Source organism: Equus quagga, chromosome 5 (assembly GCF_021613505.1).
Source record: "Equus quagga isolate Etosha38 chromosome 5, UCLA_HA_Equagga_1.0, whole genome shotgun sequence".
Lineage (NCBI taxonomy): Eukaryota > Metazoa > Chordata > Mammalia > Perissodactyla > Equidae > Equus > Equus quagga.
Window position 1 is genome coordinate 102,924,391 of NC_060271.1, and position 22,387 is coordinate 102,946,777.

Here is a 22,387-nt window from a genome sequence, read left to right on the forward strand (position 1 = left end):
TCATGATGTAATTTTAGCCCTTGAAATGGGTTGACTTAATTATTTGGGGGTATTTGTTGAAGAGCAGTTTTATTTTGTTTATTTTAAAACAGTACCTCTGAGACACACACTTAATTTGTTGCGGATTACAATGTACTACAGAAACATGCACAAAACAAAGATAGATTGCTCAACGGTTTGTGACCGCCAGCATTCATGTAACTATAATCTAGATTAAGAAATAGAAAGTGTAACTCTTTTCATCGTTTAAATACTAGCTGTATTAAAACTGCTTTCGTTTTCTACTTATTCTCTATAGTATGATGTTCATAGGTAATCTGTTAGAAGAATCTGGTGTAATTCAAACTTCACTTCTATCCTTTCTAATACGTTTTGACCTTCCATGGTGATAGTCTGCAAAAATTAGCTCCTGAGACCTACAACAAACATGTGAAGGAAACAGCTCCCTTGCCTGCAAAAGGAATGTACTATTCTTTCTAAATGATGATATTTTTACCTTCTTGCCAAACATTTTTTTATATTGTAAACACTTCAGTTTCTTCTTTATATATACAAAGTGAAGACAGTTTATTCTTGGTATATATAAAGTACTCCATCCAAAAGTAAAGCTGCCTCACATTCATAATTTTGCAATAAAAATTCTTCAAATCTATTTTTAAAAACTTAACATTTACAACTTTACTATTTATTCTACCTCAGAAGTTATTTATGTGCTGTTTTTTTCAAGTGCTTATGGCAGTTGCCATTTCTTTTCACAGGGTGGTCTTTTTCCCCCTCCATTATTACACAAATAAAACATGAATATATTCTAAATTACTAAAGATTCAAGGAATACAATAGTGTACAGAGCAAAATATGAAATTGTCATTTTGTCCACCCCTCAGAGGTGACTTGTCACTTGGCCATGCTTCTAGTTCTCTCTCTCTCCATTTGTATCCATGTGTTTTTTTACATAGACACCTGTTATTTTGATTATTTTGTATTCTCTGTGTTTCATACCCTACATTGTATTCTCTGGCTTTCTGTTTTAGTTAATATGAAATAACTTCACAGGAAAAGATAAGTGCTTGCTTTTTCTCCTTTTAATTACGTGTTTTAAAGTGCTGGTGTCCTTGGAGCCTCCAAAGCTGATGATTGATTTTTTTGTTTTTAAACTTTATATTTGTCTTTTAATTTGTTGCAATCATTATTCTCTTTGTTGCTCAGATTGTCCCATCTTTGGCAATGAGAACTCCTTCACATTGGCTCCTGTATCATTTGACACACCTGTTGGTCTTTGATAGTTCCTGTTTCCAGGCAAAACAGGACAATCCAGGCTTATGTGGCAGAATTCCTGTCCCAGACCTAGAGTGCGTTAGAGACCATAGTCAGGTGATTGACAAATGGGGAATTTGGAAATTGCCCCATCTTATCAGTAATAGGTAAAAACTTATCAGCTCTGTAATTAAAACCCTGAACTAGTTCATCTTAGTTTAATACCATAGAGACTGTGTGTGAAGTGCCAACTGTTGGTCCATATTGGTCACATAGCCATAAAATGTAGCCCCACATCTGTGTCTGTTCTTGTAAAATTCACTAATAGTGTCAAAGTTTTTTGGCTTTATAGGTTAAGGTTAAGAGTTCTCAGAGGTCATTTAGTAGTCAGTCTTGTTCTTTAAAGAGTCTCAGGAGGGGCCTGCCCCGTGGCCAAGTGGTTAAGTTTGTGCTCTCTGCTTTGGAGGCCCAGGATTTCACCAGTTCGAATCCTGGGTGTGGACCTAGCACCGCTCATCAGGCCATGCTGAGGAGGCATCCCACACAGCAGAACTAGAAGGACCTACAACTAGAAGATACAGCTATGTACTAGGGGACTTTGGGGAGAAGAAGGGGAAAAAAAAAAAGTGTCCCAGGAAAGGGATGGGATTATTGAGGCAGCGTGTCCATTCTCTGGGCACAGCCCAGGTTTGTGGCTATTTGATTCTTCAAATAATAATATGATTGTTGTTATGTTGGTAGAAGGAATGTTAAGTCCCAGAGGGATATTATGAAAGAAAGCCATGGCCTTTCTGTGCCTCTCTGAGATTTTACACACAGCTGCAGATTTTGGCACACTGACTAGTTTGATTGCCTCAAATTTTTGTTAAGTATTTTGTGCTCCAGGTACATTTCCAAGAAATTTTTTCCCTTAAAAAAAAATATACACACATACACAAATACATATAAATAACTGAGTTGTTTCATGCTGTATACACTAATTCTCACCTGTATTTTGAAACAGTTTCTTGTTATAAGTTGCTAGTCCATTTGAATCTTTGTAATATCCTGTCCCCCACCCAAAGTAGCTTTTCATATACTTTGTGCCTTTTTTAGAAGAAGAAAATTGTTTTTCCAGAGTTTTTTCACTCTGAAGGCACGGAGTTGTTCATCCTCTACCCACCTTCTCCTCAGTGCTTAGAATGGTTGTGCGAGCTTTAAAGTTAATCTCTGGAAAGAGCACCTTACCAGTGCTGTTCCCGTCGCTGAGAACTTTGCCCAGCTGTGTCTTCCACAGTGTGCAGTACCCTTTGGCAGGAAACAGAAGTGTCCCACCTTTCCCCTTCTATAGAATTAAAGATTCCGGGGCTTGGTTTTTGTTTTTGATTTGTTTAATCAAATTAATTTTATCCATTCACATGCTTGAAAAATTATTCTTGAGTTTTACATTACATGAGAACATTTTAATGAAAAGCATAATTAGCTCATGAAACTCTTGTTTTGAAATTTGATTGTAAATGTAAGGGTTAGGCTGATTTTATTATCAAAGTATTTATAAAATCACTCTGAACTTTAGGTTAATTTCTACTGTTTGGGCCACCTTTTGGTATATTCTGTGTTAGAGTTTAGGCTACCATCTATGTATGACCTAGGAAATTTTCCTACTTAATGACCTTTTCTTTATTGCAGCTTTCCGATGGAGTGTGAATGTGTTTTGGTTTTGTTCTTTGAGTTTTTTACTTCCAGGAGTCATTAGTTAGCAAAAAACTTAGCTTTTCAATTTTAAGGTGGAGAAATCTAGGAAAATCCCATTTGTTTTAGTATTTTGGTATTTTTGAGAAATAGGTGTACTCTTGTTTTCTGGAACATTTTTGCTCTGAAACAAACCCCCTTCTTAGAACTGACCATACACAATCAAGATATTCCTTATTCATATTTGCAAAGTTTAAAAAAGAACACATTTAAAGCCATGTGTCTTTGTGCTTAATAGCTGTATTAAACTTAATTAGTATCATGACATTTTTCATATTTTACTCTGTTTTTTCACAAGCAGAAGTTTATTAAATTAAGTGACTTAACTTTTCTCTTTTCAAAACCCATTAGAATGTTTAAAAACAAAATCTTAATTCTTAAGTTTTTGCTGTTTGTGAAGACTAGGTTGCCACGTGGAAGGAACTAGATTTTTCAGTATGAAGGAATCTGCCTATTTCCTTCCACTAAACCTGCTGTTGCTCTGTAATGCTTACGTAGTCTTATGGCGTTATCCTGTTGAGGTAAGTCTCTCACACACTGTCATAGAAATTCTTCAAGTCAACAGAAGAGACAGAATTTTCCCTATTCATCTAAGTGAGAAAGGTTTGTTGATTTGTCACTGTTGAAGAAAAGCATACATTTGCACACTTTGAGTCATTGTAGATCTTCCACCCTGTATTATACCATTTGCATATATCCATCGTCTTTCCAAAAAGGTGAACTTTTTGTCAACATGATTTTCAAAGTGTTTAATAAAGTGTGGGGTGTTTTGTTTTTTAATAATTAAGGAATTTCTATAGTTTAAAATTAAAAAGGTAGAAAAAGATACACAGAGAGAAGTCTTCTCACCTTTGGTTCACAGTCACCGTGTTCTTTTCCCTGCAGGCAGGATTTGGAGTAGTGCTTCCGTGAATATCAAATAAGAAAATGTTCTAAATAGTTTAATGAATTCTGCTTAGGATGTTCATTAATTTCTGATTAACCACATTTTACAGAAATAAATGGTGACTGGCAAAGAGCTGATGCCGTTTGGAATAAAATGCAAGAAGAAAATATTATTCCTCGTGGGAAGACATTAAGATTATTAGCAGAAATCCTTAGAAACAGTAATCAGGAGGTTCCGTTTGATGTACCTGAGGTAATTTGTTTTTAAGTGTATGGATAAAAGATCTTGTTGTCGGTGTTAACTTCAGGTCATGGATTAGCCCAGTTTTATACTGAAAAGATCACTGTATTTAACAGTTTTTGTTTAACTGAGTTAATTTTGTTTTTAAGTTGTGGGATGAGGATGAAAAACATTCTCTGGATTCTTCACCCTTACCTGAGGAGAGTAATCTCCAGAAAGATCTTCTGAATGCCTGCCAATGGAAGAAAAACAAAGGTAAATATGTACATTGGGGTCTTCTTTCTTATAGCAACCTGGGATCCAAGCCCAATGATTAAGTGTTCTAGGCTAGAGATGGAACTTAAATTGTATATGTTAATTACTTACTTTCATTCTTTACATTAACAAAGACGTTTTGGGGCAATTGGAAAAGTTTAAGTATTAACTTAGTAGTAGGTAAAATTAAGAAATTACTCTCACTTTTATTAGATATGTAATAGTATTATGAGTTATAGGAAAATACCCTTAAATTTTGAGATGTATAATGAAGTATTGAGAGATGAAAAATAAATCAAGATTTTTGTAATTTATTTTAAAATACCTAAGCCATAAAGAGCAAAGATAAATCTGGCAAAATGTTAATATTAATTATTAGAAGGGGTTCATTATACTATTCTTTATATTTTTCTGTATGTTTGAAATTTTTCGTAATAAAATTTAAAAGGTATGCTTTTTCTCAAAAGTTATGCTTTGAAAATAGCATGATCACCTACCTCTCTTACGACTACTTGAAAATTTTTATCACTATCTTGAACCCTCTGATATGAGTTTTGCCTATTGCACTCTAGTTATTTTCATTTAGACTTCATTGTTCTCTCCCCAAATCATATATTACCATTGTTTCCCTTATGTTTGTTAATTTTCCTCCATCGTTTTTCTGTGGATTTTCAAGTGTGCTTTACGATAATTTAAACATTATGCAGCAGGGTTTTTTTTTCATTTTAGTATTGACAATTTTGTGTTCTGTTTAGTAGAAAGGAATCAATTTAGAAATTTATAGAACCTCTTAATTTCTTGACTTAACTAGAAATTTTCTGACACTGACAAAGTGTGTGAAGTAAGGATAAGGTAAGCTCATACACTTTCTCAATCATGCAGAGTAACTTTTTATTATTTTTGAGTCATTTCCCTTTGCTGCATATTCAGTATATATTCTTGTCTTTCACCATGTATCTGTTAAATCTAAATATAAAGTTAATTATTATTATCAAAACTGCTTAAATATTCTAGTGGAATTTGATTTGACTGAAGTGAATATAAGGGTAGTGTATAGTTTGTATTTAAAGATTCTGGAACTCCTCCATATATTGCCTTTTTTTGGCTCATTTTTGTTTTTGCTGAGGAAGATTCACCTTGAGCTAACCTCTGTGCCAATCTTCCTCTCGTTTTTGGTATGTGGGCTGCCAGCACATCATGGCTGCCAGCAGAGCGGTGTAGGTCCACACCCAGGAACTGAATCTAGGCTGCTAAAGCAGAGTGTGCTAAACTTAACCATGAGGGCACTGGGGCTGGCCTATGTATTGCTTTTTGTTTTGGTTTTTTTTATTTAAGTCAAAAACATTTAACCAGTTAACTAAATATAATGCAATGTTAATTATAAATGTAGAGATTCTAGTTTTTATATATAATTTACATTTATCTAATTAGTTTCATCCTGTTAATTCTTCAGAGTTGTTGGTTACTTTTATGTATATCTCAGGATTTGAATGCTTAGTAAAATATGAATACTTTGAAAATTGAATGGGTTGCATTAGCACTTTTTGAAATTTCTGATAGTTCAGTATACTCAAAAGGATATTGTAGCTTTCATACCAGAAACAAACCTCTGGTGAATGATTATGGTACATTACAATGTTAGCGTGTTTTTTTTCCCCCACTAATGGAGAATAATAAACACAGCCATACCAATTTCATATGAAGACTGCAATTTTAGAAAACAGCTAGTAAGATTTTTCTAGATTATTTGTTGACCATTAATATTCAAATTGTGCTTCCTATATATTTTCATTCAGCAAATTAGTGAACTATCATATGTGCTTGTTGGGAAGTAGACAATAATTACATTACTTCTTAGCTCACTTAAAAGGAAAATGTATTGGCCCAGCGGCTGAGTGGTTAAAGTTCCACATGCTGTGCTTTGGCAGCTGGGGTTTGCTGGTTCAGATCCTGGGTGTGGACCTACTCTGCGCATCAGCCATGCTGTGGAGGCATCTCACATACACAATAGAGGAAGATTGGCACAGATGTTAGCTCAGGGCTAATCTTTCTCACCCAAAAAAAAGGGAAAATATATTGCACTTGTATTGAATGCTAGATTCTATCTGTTCTCCTTAGTTAAGATGCAGATATTAATGTCATACTTTTTCTCTCGTTTTCTCTGAATTTAGCTTAAAAGGATAACTTAAGTTTCTGATGTTGTTATTGCAGTTTAATTGGAAGGCTAATGCAAACTCCCCCAGCTTTTAAATACAAGCGTAATTTCTGCCTGTTTAGAAACCTCTAATGTAGCTCAGAAATGTTCTTCTGAGCATTAATGTCATGTTCATTCCTAGTGGCAGTTCTGTATTTCCTTACGTTGAGCTTTATATCCATAGAAGGTCATCCATGAAAGTTCACTTATGCCCCATCTTCATTGTGATTTGTTTACACACACCAGAGAGTGGATCATAGTTTGAGTTGGATGTTTATAGCCAGGCAATTTTATTTCAGAAAAGTAAGTGACTGAAAAGTGCACTTACTTCTCTTTTGGTAACATCTTTTCATTCACTGACAGTTATTGTGAACAAGTGAAATAAAACTGTTAATCAGTCAAACAAATGTTGCCTAGTTTACTTGTTAGATATCTGTATATTTGAAAATTGTATGTTTTTGTATAAGTCCTGTCGAAGCCAAATAATTTGATCTCCTAATTTTAGAATTATAGGCTATATTTATTTTAATGCTATTGTGTTGAAATGTTAACCATTGTAACCACCCACTTATAGATTAAAGATTGCTTGAAAATGAATCTTTTGCTCCCCTCAATCTAAATTATACCTCTGGTTTATTTGGACTTTAACACACATTTTGCAATTTATTTTGAAACTGATATTATCTTGTAATGAACAAATTCTCGTTTTTATTGGCATGAAAATAATTTATTGACAATAGTTTTAAAAGGAAGCTCTTTCAGGGACTGTCCATTTGGATTAAGTAATAGTTTTCAAAATTGACACTTTGTTTTTTAGAGACTAGAAGAGTGACAGCATCTGCTTGCTCTGCCAGTTTGGATGTCTCTGTAGAGTGGTATAGTGGGTGTATGTTAAAAGAAACAGAAATATGTAGGTGTGGGGCTTTGTTTTAGGGTTTTTTCCCTCCTTTTTGCCATTTCAGAATAATGTCATCTCATTTTTTGTTGTTTTCTCTTTTTCATAGATGCATATAATATTTTCCTGAAAGCACAAAATCGAAATGTTGTGTTTAACGGTGAAACTTACAACAGTCTTATAAAATTACTATTGACGAAGGATAATTTTACACAAGCAATGCAAGTGAAAGATTTGTAAGTATTAGTCCTTTTATTAAACCTATCACTTAAAAAAAATTGGGTATCATTAGGATTTTTCTAATGATATGTTGTATAGCAGTTGCTTAATTATCCTCAACTACCCACAACACTCGTAGGAAATGGTTTTCTAATTTTATGGGATTTTTTAAACTATAAAAAATACAACTTTTACTGGCCCTGCACAGTACAGTACATTTTATTTACCTTTTATAACCTCACAGCTTATTTATTATGTCCATATACAGAAAAGTAATTTTTTTATTATATCCTGTTTCTTGTTCAGCAGCTAGATCCATGTACCTTTTGTGGTGAGAGCAGCTTTGAACTTAGACAAGCGTTTGAATTTTACTTGAAAGCTCTGTGACTTTGGGAAAATTATGTCCCATCTCTGAGCCTCAGTGTTTCTTCTATATGACGAGGGGATAATAAAACTTAGGTTACAGATTGCTTCTGGGTGTTGAAGTAGATAAGATGAAGTGGAGAAAATGTAGACACTCCACACATTTTAATACCTTTTCTCTTTCCCCTTCTGTTGTGTTTTTTGTTTGATTTTGGTTTTTTTTCAATCTATGTGGTGGTGATGGTAGTGGTTTTGTCTCTCTGGCTAGTTCCCTAGAGTAAAATACTTTGTTAATCAGAACAAGAATAAAGTTTTCTTACCTGGTGTGTTAGTTAACTGACTCTGTTGTCTTATGCCCAAGGAGGTATGTTGAAAAGTTGAGTTATTAATAAGAAAGATCCCAGAAAGGCGTAGATCAAGGTCACCTGCAATGGAATGTAGACCTACCCTGTTGATGAGTCAGTGGGTTTATTTTCAATGGCAGAGGTCATCCTTTTTCTAATATATTGTGAGTTCTGAAATAATCTCTCTTGGCTAATTTTTGGTCTTGAGAATTTTTTAGTCACAGCACTTTTGGAATATTAGAATCCTGAATACAAAATGGATGCTTACCATTCTTGCAGTTCGCTGGAAAATCTGGTGTTAATACTAGTGTTAGGTTACAGTTATGCACTGTAGGCCATATTTACTGTTTGTGTTTCAGTGCATTTTGAAAAATGTGTACTTATCTGTGGAAATATCCATACACATACACATAACAGCATGTATGTGGAGATTTTTGTATATATCTCTCTCTCTATGGTCTTGATTCGTCATTTGTATGTCTTGATAAAGGGCAGTCACACTAACACTTTCAAGTTCAGATTTTTAATGTGTTCTGTGTCTCATTCGTACGTTTATTCAGTTGCTAATTAAATTTACCTACCCCTAGATTACTCAATACACCCTCAATTAGTGACTTGGAATGTTTGACGTTGAACAGTATCCTGTCATCTGTAACCATTGAAGTCGTCAAGGGGGTGTGGGTTTTTTCCTAAAATTACTTCTCTCAAAAAATTATCATCTAAACTCTCCATCCCAACACTATCCATAATAAGCAAAGAAGTTCTGAAGCACTGGTGAGTTTTGGAGGAAAGAGGCATAAAAAAGAAGGGAGCGTTTTGTGTTGAGAATTGGGTATAATTAAGTAAGAGGATAGAAGCAAAGAAGGAAAACTTTTTAAAAAACTTTTAATCCTGAGGTTGGTGACAAAGGCCTCTGAAATATTTCCCAAGGGTACACATTGTAATTTTTTCGTTTTAATTGGGCTTGTTCTGGAATGGTGAGCCTTACATTCTGGTAGCCTAAAAAGAGTCCCCACAGCCCACTCCCAAGCTTCTGGTTTCGGTTGATTTGGTGCGAGGCCCAAGAATCTGCATTTCACTAAACACCCCAGGTGATCGAAGAATCACGTATCTTAAACATTTTGAACATAAACCATTAATAGTGAATTGTCCTAATGTGTCACATGTAAATATATTGTAAAACATAGAAATTCTTCAGAGGATAAGATTTAAAAAGAGGTTTAAATGTTTTCTTGTCTCGCTCTGGAGCCTTCATGCATATCTTTCGTTGAAGAACACTGATCTGGAGTAGTTTTTCAAACTACAGTTTGTAATCAGTTAGTGGGTCATGGAATCTCTTCAGTGGACTGGAACCAACATTTTTGTTCTTAATGAAATAGAATAGAAAATATCAAAGCACTTCATGTAGTAAAGATACTGTTTTGTGAAAGTTTTATTTCAGTTGTACGTGCATGTGTATATCTGTGCACTGGTATGTAGTGTATAACATCATTTCTTACTATGTCTGACTGTGTGAAAGCTGCTGACTTATAAGTTGGTTATAGGCACAGCCCTTCTGTTTCCCCGTACGTCTACAACTTGTAAAATGTAGGTTTATCTTCTTGCCTTCCCACCCTGTCAAGATCTTCATGAAGCCTTTCTGTACTCTTGAGGGCACTTTCATCTTAGCTGTGTTATCCTTCCAGGAGTATTTTGTAGCTGCCCTCCCCGTGTAGCTCTTGGGCCCAAGAGAATCCTAGATGCAAAGCCTTAGAATGCCAGAGGCAGCTGACCTGGGATTGGATGTGCATCCTTTCCCTTGAACCAAAAAAATGTTATATCTAACTATGAAGAATTGTATCTTGGGTTAGATCTACGGTGAGTACTTTCGAAAATAACTCTGGATGGGGAATTCAGAGGTGAAAGTTGGAGTTCAGTTTTCCAACTAATTACGTTACTGGAGGAATGTCACGTAACGACTCTGGATTCATTTCCTAGTTCATTGCCAACGTTAGACTAGGTGATCTCTTCCTCTTCCAGCTCTCTATGAATGATCAGAGTATAAAAAGAATTGTTCCTTTTTTTATAGGCATCTTTATTGTAATATGGTGTGACCAAATGAACCACTGTAGCAAGTGACAGTACCCCCTAGTATTATTCTAGCACTGTTACTCTAGTCCATAAATAGCAGTCTCTTGTTATAATTACCTACATGATGTCACTAGTCCAATCTTAAGAGCAATAGGTTTCCCGATGAACTAAAAAATGCAGTCTTTGTTTTTGCTGTACCTGTGCTGTCTCTAATGTGTTGTAGATTCACTTGACCTCTACTGAGATTTCTTCAGTTTTATTAACAAAGTCATTTAACCTTCCCAACAAGAAATATAACATCAGAAGTAACACTAACAGCTGCCTTTAAACATTTTTAAAGAAACCAACTTTCTTTAATTTTTAGCTGGAGTTGCACCATTTCCTAATGTTTCAAAATAAAAATTTAAGTACAATGAATTCTTTCAAGGGAAGGGAACTGCTTATTCAAAGAGCAATAAGGGATATAAATTATTTTAAATCTCTGATAACACTACACTATTAGTGAATTTGAGAATCATGTAACAATAACTCGGCTTTATCTTTTGAGAATAGCACTTCATTTTCTCTTGTCCCTACTAGCTTCCTGTTTCATTCCATCTAGAAATAGTTCTAAATCAATCTGATGGTTTTTACTGGATTGGCCAGTTTTTGTTATTCAAAGTAAGAGAAATTATAATCACCGACTAATGTCCTATGTGCATGTTATGTAAGTACAATCCATAGACCAGTCATTGCTCTGAAATCTCTAATGTGAAATTTCTCCTGTAATACTGTCATCTTTGGTTAAGACAGATTAAGTTTTGCAGTTGATTGTAAGTTAAAAGATTAATACCCCTTTAGCTCTGTAATTTTTTCCTTTATTTTGGCAGTTCAGAAAGTGAAAAGAAAATGTCTAGAATTCTGTGTTATACAATCCAGTAGCCACTAGCCACATATACCTGTTTAAATTAATTAATAAATTAAAATTAAAGATAATTAAGATTTCCGTTCCTTCGTCACAGTATCCATATAGTTACATGTGGCTTTGTGACTGTTCTGTTGGACAACATGGGTAAAGAATATTTCCATCATCACAGGAAGTTTGATTTGACAGCTCTGGACTAGATCTTTTCCAAAAGGACAGATCAAAAGTGTGGGTCAGGAGTAAACTTCTTTTCTGGTATTGTACAAATGAGTCCATTGCTAACATCTCTACCGGTAACTTTTGTAGTTTTTCTCCTTTTACCAATTTGAAATATAGTTTGGTCGTTATCGGTCAATTTCTTTGTATGTAAAATACATATTTTCAGTACATAATAGATCTGGGGAGAGGTTTTTTCTGCTATTTATGCCCACTTTCATATTTGTATTGGATAGGCAGTTTCTTGAGATAGGAAGGGATTGAAAGAAGATATTCTGTATTTTGATGTCTTTGAAAGGTTTCTAAGTCTAAACACTGTCAATTAAAAGTTTTCTTACTTCGTGGTTTTAATGAATTTTAGGTAATATTTTAAAGTAAATATGATATAATACCTGTAATAATGTTGGCATAAGAAGTGAGCTTATTTTTAATAGTGTTTACTATTTAATCATGCTAAAGACTGAGAAAGTAAATCCTTTATTTTATGCAGTTTATAGTCTTATGCACGAGTTGTTGACTTAAGAGCTTTGACAGATGGGACAAAGGAAAAAAGTCAAACTGAGCAATGGGTGCTTTGGTGGGATTAAGAGGATCGGTCGGGGGGTAAGAAAATCCCACACCGGGGACGGCAGGGCTGAACCTCAGGCTGGAAGTGGCCGAGAACATGGGCGCATCACGGTGTCTTTGGAGGATTTTCTTGGGATTGACGAGAATAATTTAGCGGTGACCCTGCTTTCCTCTCAATCTGCTCAGCTTAGATGTTCATGTCAGCAGGCGAGGCTGGCAACAAGATCATCGCTGAGCTTGATAAGGCAAATGGCAGCAATTGCTTTTGCTCCTTTTGACCTTTGGAGATTTCCTAATCGGGAGATGAACCTGGCGGTATTAGGATGCTGAAATTTCATCCCAGGAGATGTGCAAACAATGTAGCAAACAAATCATCTCTGGCTAGGGCGTTTTTTGTTTGTTTTTGTTTTAAATCCTGTAGGTTTTAATGATAAATAAAGCAATTTTTTGCTCTTGAGTTTTAAAAAGTTCGGGGGTGGAGTTTGTTTCAAATTTAAGGCTAAGACAAGATTGTTGTGTGAAGTTTTTAATTTTATCCTAACAATGGTTTTCATTCTGTAGTATGTTCACCTTTAAAAACTGTATGTATCTAGATGACAGAAACTTGAAAATTAATCAACCAAATGATATGGTGTTAGTTAGTAATATGCATTAGTTTATAGTTAAAATATACAGTGCTGAAAATAAATGTTCATTTTTGTTGCTGAAAGAATAGTTTTACATTTTATAATTATGGTGAATGCAGAAAAAAGAGGAAAAAGTATCCAGCTTAGGATACAGCAGAACAATGCAGGGCATGCAGTTATTTTAGTCATCTAATATGTCAGCATTCAAGAATCTGAACCGATTGTTTAAAAAAAATCTTGTACTTTGTTTCTTTTGTTGCTCATTTCCAACTTTGTCATCTGTCAGAATGCAAAAAAAAATTATCCTTCTATAACCATTGACAGGATAACACAAAAGCTGTCTCCAGGTCGATATTTTGCAGCAATATTTTTAACATACGAACAGTAGTTTTTATAATTTCACCTTGGTGCTCAACCATTTATTATCGTATCAGAAGCATGTCAGTAATTCCTTTCTAAATGTCTGCTTCTTTTAGCGCTGAGACCCACATCAAGGGCTTCACACTGAACGATGCTGCCAGCAGCCTCCTCATCATAACGCAAGTTAGGCGGGATTATTTGAAAGGTATGTCACAATGCTTGACCTTTACGTCACATTAATGCCTCTGCAGATTTTTCTTGTAACGCCCTTCGAATACTTGGATAAAGGAGTCCATTTAGCAAATTACCTGCTTATCAAGAGCCTTTTGTGGTAGCTGAGAGACGTAAATTACTGTACATGCATTTATAATACAGCTTGAATATGAATGTACTTGTCATTTGACCACTTAGTCCAGTTTCCATTCCATTTAACACAAGATGGGTTTTCTTAAGATGAATCACAGCTCTTCAGACATGCAAAATTTGTGTTCCAGAACGAGAGAAAGTACAGGCTTTCAAGTGCGTTAAAATTCACAGCACACGTCATTTTGCTTTGGAAATTAACATACTTTAGAGCATCTGAAACAATTCCCAGCAGTTGTTTCTTGCATATTGTATTGGTTGTGTGTGAGATAGCAAATGAGTTAAATTGAGTGTTAAATGTGTGGGATTGTGCACCAAATGATTATAATATTGATTTTTAAAACTTAATCTAATACTTTTTTAATAGTTCATAATACCAACAGCAGTAAAATATGGTGTTTGTTTGGAGTTTGGAGTTTTTAAATTAATCTTAAGAGGATAACACCAGAAAGATGTGGAGATGGCTTTGGGGAGGGTTGGGATGGGGGCTGTTTGTTTGGTAGTGGCTGTTTATGGGTTTGCAGAGGGATGGACTTGGATGTGGGGGTCTGTAAAGGAGCTCCCAAGGGGAGAAATGATGAATCATTTAAATTTAGGTAAGCGTCATTTCATGCTTAGTTTTACATTCGAATTAGTCAATTCAGTAACACTACAGTTTTGCCAGGACAACAAAACCCACTTAGGAAATCTTTAAGAAAGATTAAAAAAGCTCTAAGTGTTAAATATGTTACCTTGTTTCTTCCTCAGTCTATAATAATGGTGTTATTCCTCACTTGCATGTTGATAAAACAATTTCACGTCCCTAAGAGAGAGTTTCTAATTGTGCAGCCGTAATGTTGCCTGTAACACCTAAATGTGCTGGTCTTTAGATGTCTTCCTAATTGATTAGACTGAGCCTGTACGTGAGGATTTCTCCCTTTGCAAAATTTCTACCTCAGCATTCCACAGGAAGGGCCAGACAATCTAGACAGTCTTTTTGGACAACCCTAAGTCATAATTGAGTGATGTAGGGCTGGTTATTAAAACTTTAAAAGCTTTCATTTTATTTTCAATAGAAAGGTTTTGTCAAGTTATTTTATGTATAAATGATAAACAGTTTTAAAACTGAAAAATTAAACTTGCTGCCCATATAAATAAGCTCATTTTTGTAAATAGCTTATATTTCTGTAGACACGGAGATAAGAATAAAATACTTTTTTAATTTCAAGGGGTTAAGTTTTGAGCTAAATCTGGACTGAATTTAACTTGACCCCTGCCCTTTACTTGAATGTTAGGTGCCCTGTGAAAACTGTAAAAAACTACATGATATAATTTCACATCTTTTCTTCTCAGCTATTCAGCTCAACTGGAGACAGGCTGAGAGCAGGAGCCATGAACCCACTACCACCCCCACCCCGACACACCACCTCCCGTGCCTTGCTACAGACTAACCTATTGTTAAAGTGGCCATCAGCAAGGATGGGCATGCTGTTGGCTCTATCTCCATCTCCTTACTGTGCTCCATGGCTGATGAGAGCTCCCAATTTTTAACATTTCCCTTCTCTTTTTCAGGTTTCTTTTTCTCAATCCCATCTAAAGCAGGAAGAAAAAAAAAGCCAGTTCAGTCTTAATCTAACTTTATAAGCTGATATTTTTCTGGAATATTAATAGGTGATAATGGCACCATTGCAGTGTAATCAATATTATAAGCAAATTAGGTGATAATGTAAAAAGGACTCGGGAGGGGTGTGGATGGTTCCTGTTTTTGGTGTCTCTTAACTCATAAACTGTACAGAAGGCAATTTCTGCATAGGAATATTATTTAGGTTCCAGGGTCCCATACTCCCAAGAAAAGGATCTGTTCTCCTTGATCCTCCTCTCACACGCACATGCACCCATAGATGCAGGCTCTAGGGTGGCCAGATTCTTGGGTTGATGTCTGACAACATGACCTTGGGCAAAGTTAAACTCTCCATGCCTGTTTCTCACCCAGAAATCTGGTACTTAAATCAGAAGGATAGTTGCTTGGTACTGTGCTCGGCGTGTAGTACATGCTCCACAAGTGTGGTAAAAGCTTAGTCAATGCCAGTTACTACTGTCACCATCGTGATCTTATTTTGGTTATTATTTTGATTCACTGGTGGGAAGATCCTCCCTAGCCGACGGTGTTCTTGCTTAATAAGAATATTATGATGTTGATTATCTGTGTATGACCACCAGTTAAGATTTTATCAAGATTATTTTCTGTAGATTATATTAAGATGGTATAAGCAATTTTTCTTTCCTGTATGTACATATGTATTTATAAAATTTTATTGAACATCCCTTTTAAAACTACCTATTTTCCCTTTTCCTCATTTGAGAATCAATTTAATTATAAATTGTTTATTCAGTAATAAATGCTGAATTCATTATCTCTTACTGTATCACTTTTAAGAGACTGTTTAATTATTACCCTTTCCCTATTCTTCTGTAAAAGATAGGCTGATCTTATTTGGAAAGCTGCTTTGAGAGTCTTAGTCTTGTCTAGGTTACATGGCTTTAATTGCTATAAAGCCATGAAGGTTTCTTTGGTAGCGATAGTGGTGATTGTTATGCTAAGTATTACATTTTCCTTCCAATCCACCACTTTATTTAATACAATGATTTCAGTACACTTGCACGTGAGTCAGTAAATCAGAAGGATATTCCATATTTATCCATAATCAAGTGCTTGTCAGTATACTTTTAAAAAAACAGAAACTCCTGTGGCTGTATCCATGAGAATCTAATGAGCTTTATTTTCTTTGAAAAATGAGTGCAAGAAAATATCTACAAGGTATTGAGTCATGTGAAATAAATTTGTTAGTGTGAAAGTGGAATGTTCCAGTTTAGCTGCTCCTGTGGGATCGATCCTGTTTGGATTAAAAAGAGACTTTGTTTTCAAGACGGAATCTCTGGGGTATTACAAGATTCTGATAATCATATAATCTTTGAGTATAATAAAATCTGGGAAAGTATGAATGTGGGTGGAAGTTGCATATTTTTGGAAACTTCTTAATTTTTAAAATTCTTATTTATATTTCTCTAAACTTGTCAACTTCCTTGAAAATAGTCACTAAATTTTATCCCAGACTGGAACCCACTTTCTGTCAGTAACATTTGTATTTTTTCTGTGACTTACAGGAGAAATTTCTCTAGTCTCTGATATCTGAGTCAAACAAATCATTATTTCTTTTTAGGTTTCTTATAAAGCGTCAATATTTTCTGTAGTCTCAAATAAATTATTCAAAACTTTTTTTGTGTATAGCCATTTGGTGCTCGCAGTTAAAAGCTGGTTTTCAAAATGCATTAAAGTCAGTACCTTCCATATAAGAAAAACTCTGGCACCTGCTCTTCTGTTGTAGAGGCTCTAACAACACTAAAAACAGCCCTGGATCTGGAGCAGATGCCTTCTAGGATAGCAGTGACCCGCCTTATTCAGGCATGTGCTTTGAAGGGTGATCTAGAAAGCATACAAGCGATTCAGAAGATGGTAAATGGACTCGAAGATTCCATTGGACTTTCAAATATGGTTTTCATCAATAACATTGCTTTGGCACAAATAAAGAAGTGAGTATTTTCGAGCTTTCTTTTCCTCCAGTGGATACTGGAAGGAGCATTATCTCAAAAAACGTTTTTAGGCTATTAGAAACAATATCAACCACAGAGGAAATATTGATGCCACTTGCTTATTATTCTCTTTTGGGGATTAATTATATGTTACAAAATATATTTTAACTTTAAATTAAACCTTAGAGTAAACAGCATTTATCAAATTTTTTGAATTGTAAAACTTGCTCCACTATTGGTACCTTTCCTCATTCACACATGCCAGGCCCTTACTGTCAAAATACTTGGTTACAGAGGTGAAAAATGAGTTCATTTGATTGTTAGCAACACTTGAGTGTGATGACACTCTACTAGAACATTGTGAAAAAAAGGGCCCAGCAAGCTTGTTAAAAATAGATGTTTCCTTTTTCCCCGCTCTCCTACCCATCCACCCTGTCAACACACACCCACAAGAAGGGAGGGAGTGAGAGGTGATTCTTTTCCCACCATCTCGAGACTGCTTGTTGAGAATCCCCACTGTAGAAGTAAATGAGGACTTGATTTTTATTAACCTCACTAGCAAAGTACTTTGCTCAAGTTAAAGATTCATGGGGGTAATTTTGGAATTGACACTTCCTGCTTTTTTAAAAAAAAATTCTTTAGTAATTAATCTTACATACACTTAATGGATTGTGATATTAAAATGTAGTGTTTGTTTTTGCAGGATATTTTGTTCTTATGTCTTTGGGCAGAGAAGAAGTTGTGTTTCTTTGTTTTTCCCTTTTAAATCTATTTCCCCAAATAGAACTTTAAACTTTCCTGTTAGTAAGAAAATGTGATTATAAGTTGGAAGATCAAGGAAATTATCCCAGTAAGATCTGGATGAATTTTAAAATTTTATCACATAAACACAGTTTTATATGATGAATAGAGTGTTTTTATTCACTATTAAATAATTATCTAACTAAAATCTATAAGAAAAATTTATTCTAACAGGGTATTCCTTTTTAGTTAGAGAATTCTTATGTTTTAGGTCATAATTTCAGCAAAAAATTGATTATTTGGATTTGGAGTGCCATATCATAACTCTTAAGTGTCAGTTAAAGAGTACCTTAACCAAAAAGATAGTCATAAAGATAATTTGTATTATAACTTGTTAAATAAGGCCATGCAATTGACTTTTTTAATGTAAAGTATGATGATACTTTTTTCTGAGAATTTTAGTATAAATTGAATATTTTCCAAATGTTGTATAATATCTGACAAAAACAAATTGTTGTGACTGTGGGTTGACAGATATGAAAATATACCTTTGGAAGACAATCATCAATGTCTTTGAGAATGCTGAGATGTTAATATATTATCTTCATGCAGTGGTAACCAGTTATAGATTATAAAGCAAAAGTTAACAGCATTTAAACAAGTTTTCATTTTATATCCAAAGAGCTGGAAGAATCAAATATTTAAGATATAATATTTTCTTAAGGTATCGTTCCTTAATTCTTCTATATATAGTTGTTTGATCTTGGCTCTAGAGCAGTGTTTTAAAATCAGCAACTACTTCAGTTATTGTAGTATAAACCACCTAGTGATTGCTTTTGCTACCTAAATGTGATTGGGTTCAACTTGCGTAGTGTTTTTTATCCAGTTAATTATAAATGTATTTCCTTTTTTTCCAGAAGTATTTGTATGTGTGATTGCAAAGTAAGTTCTCATACTAAAACTGCCTGCAATATTAACACAAAAGGAAATATTTCTTTATAATTTATTTTCCTTTCTTTTACAGCAATAACATAGATGTTGCAATAGAAAACATTGAAAATATGCTTACTTCAGGGAATCAAACCATGGAACCCCAGTACTTTGGCTTGGCATACTTATTCAGAAAAGTAATAGAGGAGCAGCTGGAACCAGCAGTTGAAAAGAGTAAGTTAGCTGTTCTTGCTGCAGAACGTAGAAGCACATTTCTCTCTAGCGAGACTGGGCTCAATTTCTTTGGTGGATGAGTTATACCACTGTTTAAATGAAAGATTTTTTTCTTACCTGTCATTTTTTTCAGTAAGCATCATGGCAGAGAGATTGGCCAATCAGTTTGCAGTTTACAAACCTGTCACCGATCTCTTCCTTCAGCTTGTGGATTCAGGCAAGGTGGATGATGCCAGAGCTCTCCTACAGGTAATGACCCACCACACATGGAGCAGTGGCTTGTGGCTTGTGAGAAGTAAATTGAGGAATTTCTAAACATAGGTGTGTGGTAGGGTACCAGAATGAAGTGTGGTGCTGCTGGCACATTTAAATTCACTGTGAATCAGGGTTGCCTGGCAAGGACTGGATTGTAAGTTCTAGGTTGCTGGTTTTGAAGATGCCAAATCAGACTAGTAATGTCCTTCAATTTAAGGGGCAGAGGTGTTTTGCTGAAATGATTTAATGACCAATGTTTCTGTGCAGATAGGTAACGCAGAACAATTCCTTTGATTTTCTACTTTAATTTCTCTAGTGCTCTAAATACCGTGCGTCCCCATGGCAACACAGTTTGCAAACAAAAAGTAGGAAATATTTGCTTTTTAAGTACAACTTCTCGCTTGAATACTCAAACATTCTCAGTGCCTTATTCAAGGTTTATTAAGAGTTGAATTTGCTTTCCATTCACTTGTGTGTCACTGACACATTAAATGACAAATGCAGGTCGCTGTGGCCCGCACGCTCAGTTAAATTAGCAATCTTCAGGGAGGGAGACAACTGCATTCATGCCATTTTAACAGCACTAAATATAAAGCTGCACCAAGTGCCGACAGAACGGTGGGTGATCGGAGCTGCCACTGGCAATGTACACAAACAGGCGCCGCCGGGGAGCCCCTTCCCAGCAGGTGGCAGTCAAACAGTCACCGTGATCCCACCAACGGCTGTATTTGTGTAGACTCCCTGTGTCACACTGAGGCCTGGGACCAGTTTCTGAGAGTAAATAGTAGTATGTTCACTTACATTCTCACTAGCTGCAAAACATCCTAAGCGGTAGATCTGGAAGGTGAGCCTGCACCCATTCGCTCCGGCTCTAGTTTTGATCCTTAAAGTTCATCTAGGTTGACAGTAGCATCTAAGCCACTTGTGAAAGGAGTTCCTGAGAAATTTCTCTATGTTAACAGTTCTGTAAAAATTGTAAATTGGCACTGCTTCTAAGGCTTATTTTACTTTTGTTCCTGGACAGAGAGAAATTCCAGTTAATTGGAAATTTTTGGTTTGGTTTGTTTAATTTTTTCCTTCCTTCTCCTCCTTTTTTTTTTTTTTTTACAGGAAAGGCAGTTTATGATAGGGATTTCAGGAATCTTTTCATTGTTTAATCTTGCTGCCTTTAGTGTTAAAAACTCTATCTTGAAAGGCATAAATCCTAATGCTTTATCTTTGTGTGTACATATCTAAGTGTACCTACTAGGGGTGTATGCATATCTAATCATACATGTGATGGTACTCATTCGATTTTAGCACGTCATTTTGATAGTTCTTTAGAAAGTGGCACTTGGTCATTCATCTACCAGCTTGTTCTGAGCTGTAAGCTTTCAAGGCTCTTCAAGAACACGGCTGACAGCAGCCTGGGGTGGGAGACAGCAGGGATAGTGCCTGCTGCCTCAGAGCTCCGGTCTGTGTCACCCACAGCCGCCTGTCGGGGGCTCTTGATGACAGCTGAGGGTTGATGCAACAGCAGTAGACTTTCCGTTTTCATCCTTCAGTAGACAGAGGTTCAGATGATAAACCCTTTCCCCAGCCTTTACCTGCTTGTCAAACAGCAAAAGCAAAAGATTATTCTTGCTGTAGTGAAGCATACTTTATTCACAGACGTCGAAAACATCAGTTTATAATGTAAATATTCTGTGTGTCCCCAAAAGTTCTTTTTATCCTATTCATTTTAGTATTGACAATATTTTAAAGCTTTGACAGAGCCGTGTGCTTTTAGAAACTTAAGAGAATGACATCTGTGATGAATGTAAACTAAAATATTGTCTTGCCATATTTGATTTTACTATAGCATCTAAGATTGGATAGACACTTGATTTATCTGGTCTGTCATATAAACTTTTTTTTTTTGAGTTTAACTTTTGTCTCTTTCTCAAGCACTGGCTGTCTGTTGCGATGAAAGCCTTTTATAAAATAGAGAGATTGAAATCAGTCCTTTTGTATGCATAAGTGTAGGTAATTATACTTTAAAGAGAACTTGCTTTGTACATTTTAATTTTTATAAAGAAACGAGCAGTTATCTCCCTGACACCTTATTAAATGTATAATTAACCTTATGATCCCTAGCTCACTTGTGAATGCTTGGCAGTATAATTGGAGAGGAATAGTGTTTCTTTTTTTCCCTCTTTCTTTGCAGTCCTAAACCTTATGCTGTGGTTGTTGAAGCATTAGTTTAATTTTTCCCTTTTCTTTTTAAACAAACTTTATACTTGTGATGCCAAGGACAGCATTCATAAAAGCTTGGCATAACTTGCACTTGTTTTCTTTTTTCTTACCTTAAAAAAATTGGTTGACTATTAGGCCTTCCTATTGGTAATGACACATTACTGTATTATTGTGAACTTTCTTAATTGGGAGTGTTCACCTTGGTCTGCTTGTTTATCAAGAATCTTCACTTACTGAATAATGTTTCACTTTTTAGAGATGTGGTGCAATTGCTGAACAGACCCCAATTTTCCTGGTGTTCTGTATTCGGAGTTCTCGGAGACGAGGAAAGGTACTGTGCTTTACTTGCTGACGCACCAGTTGTGCTATAAGCCAGTCTTGTTCAAAGCTATTGAGTATCATGTAAGAGTTTGTTGTTTCAGGATTTTATATAAAAACACTCTAGAGATTGAAGACTTGCTTGTCTGTAGTTGTTTACTTTTTCAGATGTTGCTATGGAGTCAGTTCTGGCCCCTTAGTTGTAGTGGAAATACAAGTCAGTATATGCAGTGGATTCTCTGTGCATGTAGTTGTGCAGTGAGAGCTCCAGGAAAGGGCCCTTGGAAACGGAGGATACCAGTCCTGTTGCTCAGGTCACTTAGCACGTTCAGCAGGAGACCTGCCGAGGGAGACTTCACCCTGCAGAGCGTCTCCTGGCAAGTGGCGGCTTGTGACTATTTGTCAGATATAAGCCGTCAGGTGGATGAGCCGTTTGGCTTTAAAACTGGTATGTGCTACAAATTAATGTTCTCAGTTTCTAGGTTACCTTATTTACACTAAAAGGCGTGTGAGTGTGTGTGAGTGTGAGAAACAGGACCAAGTCATATTTTTGATGTTTTAAAAAAAAGGATAAAAGCATTTTTTATGGGGTCACCCCCATGGTCAAGTGGTTAAGTTCGTGCACTCCGCTGTGGTGG

The 22,387-nt window shown here is 35.5% G+C and overlaps 1 protein-coding gene across 2 annotated transcripts in view; it reads left to right on the forward strand.

The window, feature by feature from the left end:
• Positions 1–22,387, forward strand: part of LRPPRC (leucine rich pentatricopeptide repeat containing) — a 104,212-nt gene that overhangs the window by 76,264 nt on the left and 5,561 nt on the right. For both annotated transcript variants that reach the window (XM_046661178.1, XM_046661180.1), the window contains exons 28-35: positions 3,981–4,123; positions 4,261–4,366; positions 7,565–7,691; positions 13,241–13,329; positions 16,853–17,057; positions 18,823–18,962; positions 19,096–19,211; positions 21,688–21,762. In XM_046661178.1, coding sequence (XP_046517134.1) covers positions 3,981–4,123; positions 4,261–4,366; positions 7,565–7,691; positions 13,241–13,329; positions 16,853–17,057; positions 18,823–18,962; positions 19,096–19,211; positions 21,688–21,762 — 1,001 coding nt within the window. The remainder of the gene's footprint in view (positions 1–3,980; positions 4,124–4,260; positions 4,367–7,564; positions 7,692–13,240; positions 13,330–16,852; positions 17,058–18,822; positions 18,963–19,095; positions 19,212–21,687; positions 21,763–22,387) is intronic.